This window comes from Dendrobium catenatum, unplaced genomic scaffold, assembly GCF_001605985.2.
Source record: "Dendrobium catenatum unplaced genomic scaffold, ASM160598v2 original_scaffold_49275, whole genome shotgun sequence".
NCBI classification, from domain to species: Eukaryota; Viridiplantae; Streptophyta; class Magnoliopsida; order Asparagales; family Orchidaceae; genus Dendrobium; species Dendrobium catenatum.
Window position 1 is genome coordinate 1 of NW_021367729.1, and position 1,347 is coordinate 1,347.

The following is a 1,347-nucleotide window of genomic DNA, read 5'->3' on the forward strand; positions in this document are numbered from 1 at the left end:
CGAAGGAACCAAACCCATGAATCATTGCTTTCTGATTTTACTATTGCAAAGGCCAACGGGAATAATCCACCATTCGCGTCAATTCCAACAGCAGCAAGAAGAGTCCCACGATATTTTCCAAGCAAGAAAGTTCCGTCAAGGCTAAGGACCGGCCGACAATGTTGCCAGCCATTAATAGAAGGGCCGAAAGCCCAAAAAATTGCCTTGAATCGTGAACCTCCAACTAAGTCAACATTATATACTGTACCTGGTTGGGACATACGTAGCACTTCCATAAATCGTAGGACAGAACGATATGATTCCTCATACGATCCAAATATTGCTTCAATCGCTTTTCTCCGTGCATCCCATTCCTTCATGTATGAAATCTTCATTTCAAACTTCGACTCCATTCTTGCAATTATCTCCTTCGGTTTCATGTCAAGCTGTTGTTTTATGATGGGCATGATATGCCTACATATAAATTTTGAAGTGCAATTGTGATGTCCACCAGGTATAACAGGTTGAGTGCAAGTATGAGGTGGACCCGCACATGATACTTTCCAAAGACCACATAATTTTTTACTTCGTGATGCATGTAGTCGCCAATAGCAGGGCCTATGCACATTATTATGTTGACTACATAAAATTGTGAGCCGAGTTTTATTGGAAGTTGAATTTATGTACTGAACATTTTGTGCGATTGACCAACCATTAATTGCAGCTTGTAAGTCTTCTTTGTTATGAAAAATTTGTCCTTCATAAACTTCCGATGGAATGGTCGATTCTGTTGAGCTAATAATATTGATGATAGGAGGATCACATTGTTCATTACCATCCCATTCTTCAGTTGTTCTAAAGGTATCCTCGAAATTATTATTCGCATCCATCGATTGTAATCCAGCGGCGTTTCGTCGAGTATGTTCTTGAATGAACTCATCACCAATATTTTCATTGTTCGTATAATTATACATTGTCTCTAGTATTTCAGTATCAGGTTGACTAGAACTATCTCCTGTATCAGAACTACCACTATCCATAGTCTTGTACGAATCCTCATCGTTGTTATCAATGTCATCTCCGTGTAAGGAAATATTTTCATTTTGTTCTGATTGAGGGTAGCATGAGGAAGAGACTAGGTTCGATACAAAAATATTACTAGGTGTTCTTTCTGAAGGTTCGGTTACAGTAGGTCGTCGGGACAATCGTTGCTGCACAATAGTTTGACGCTCTGACAAACTCAGTTGACCATAAAAATTGTTCTGCATTTCAATTGTACTTAATCCTCCACCAAACCACGTGGTGGGCCTACCTTAAAAAAAATTTTTATGCTTAAGTTTTAAACTAAGTAAAGTTATCACTACAAAT

General features: G+C 38.6%; 1 protein-coding gene across 1 annotated transcript; it reads right to left on the bottom strand.

Annotated features, from left to right (window-relative positions):
• Window positions 1-14: 14 nt before the first annotated feature.
• LOC114578486 lies at window positions 15-1,247 on the bottom strand (the record flags this gene model as incomplete). Its single annotated transcript, XM_028691678.1, has 1 exon — window positions 15-1,247. A coding segment is annotated over exon 1 (1,233 nt), but the record flags the coding sequence as incomplete, so codon positions are not given.
• Between the last annotated feature and the right edge of the window lie 100 nt (window positions 1,248-1,347).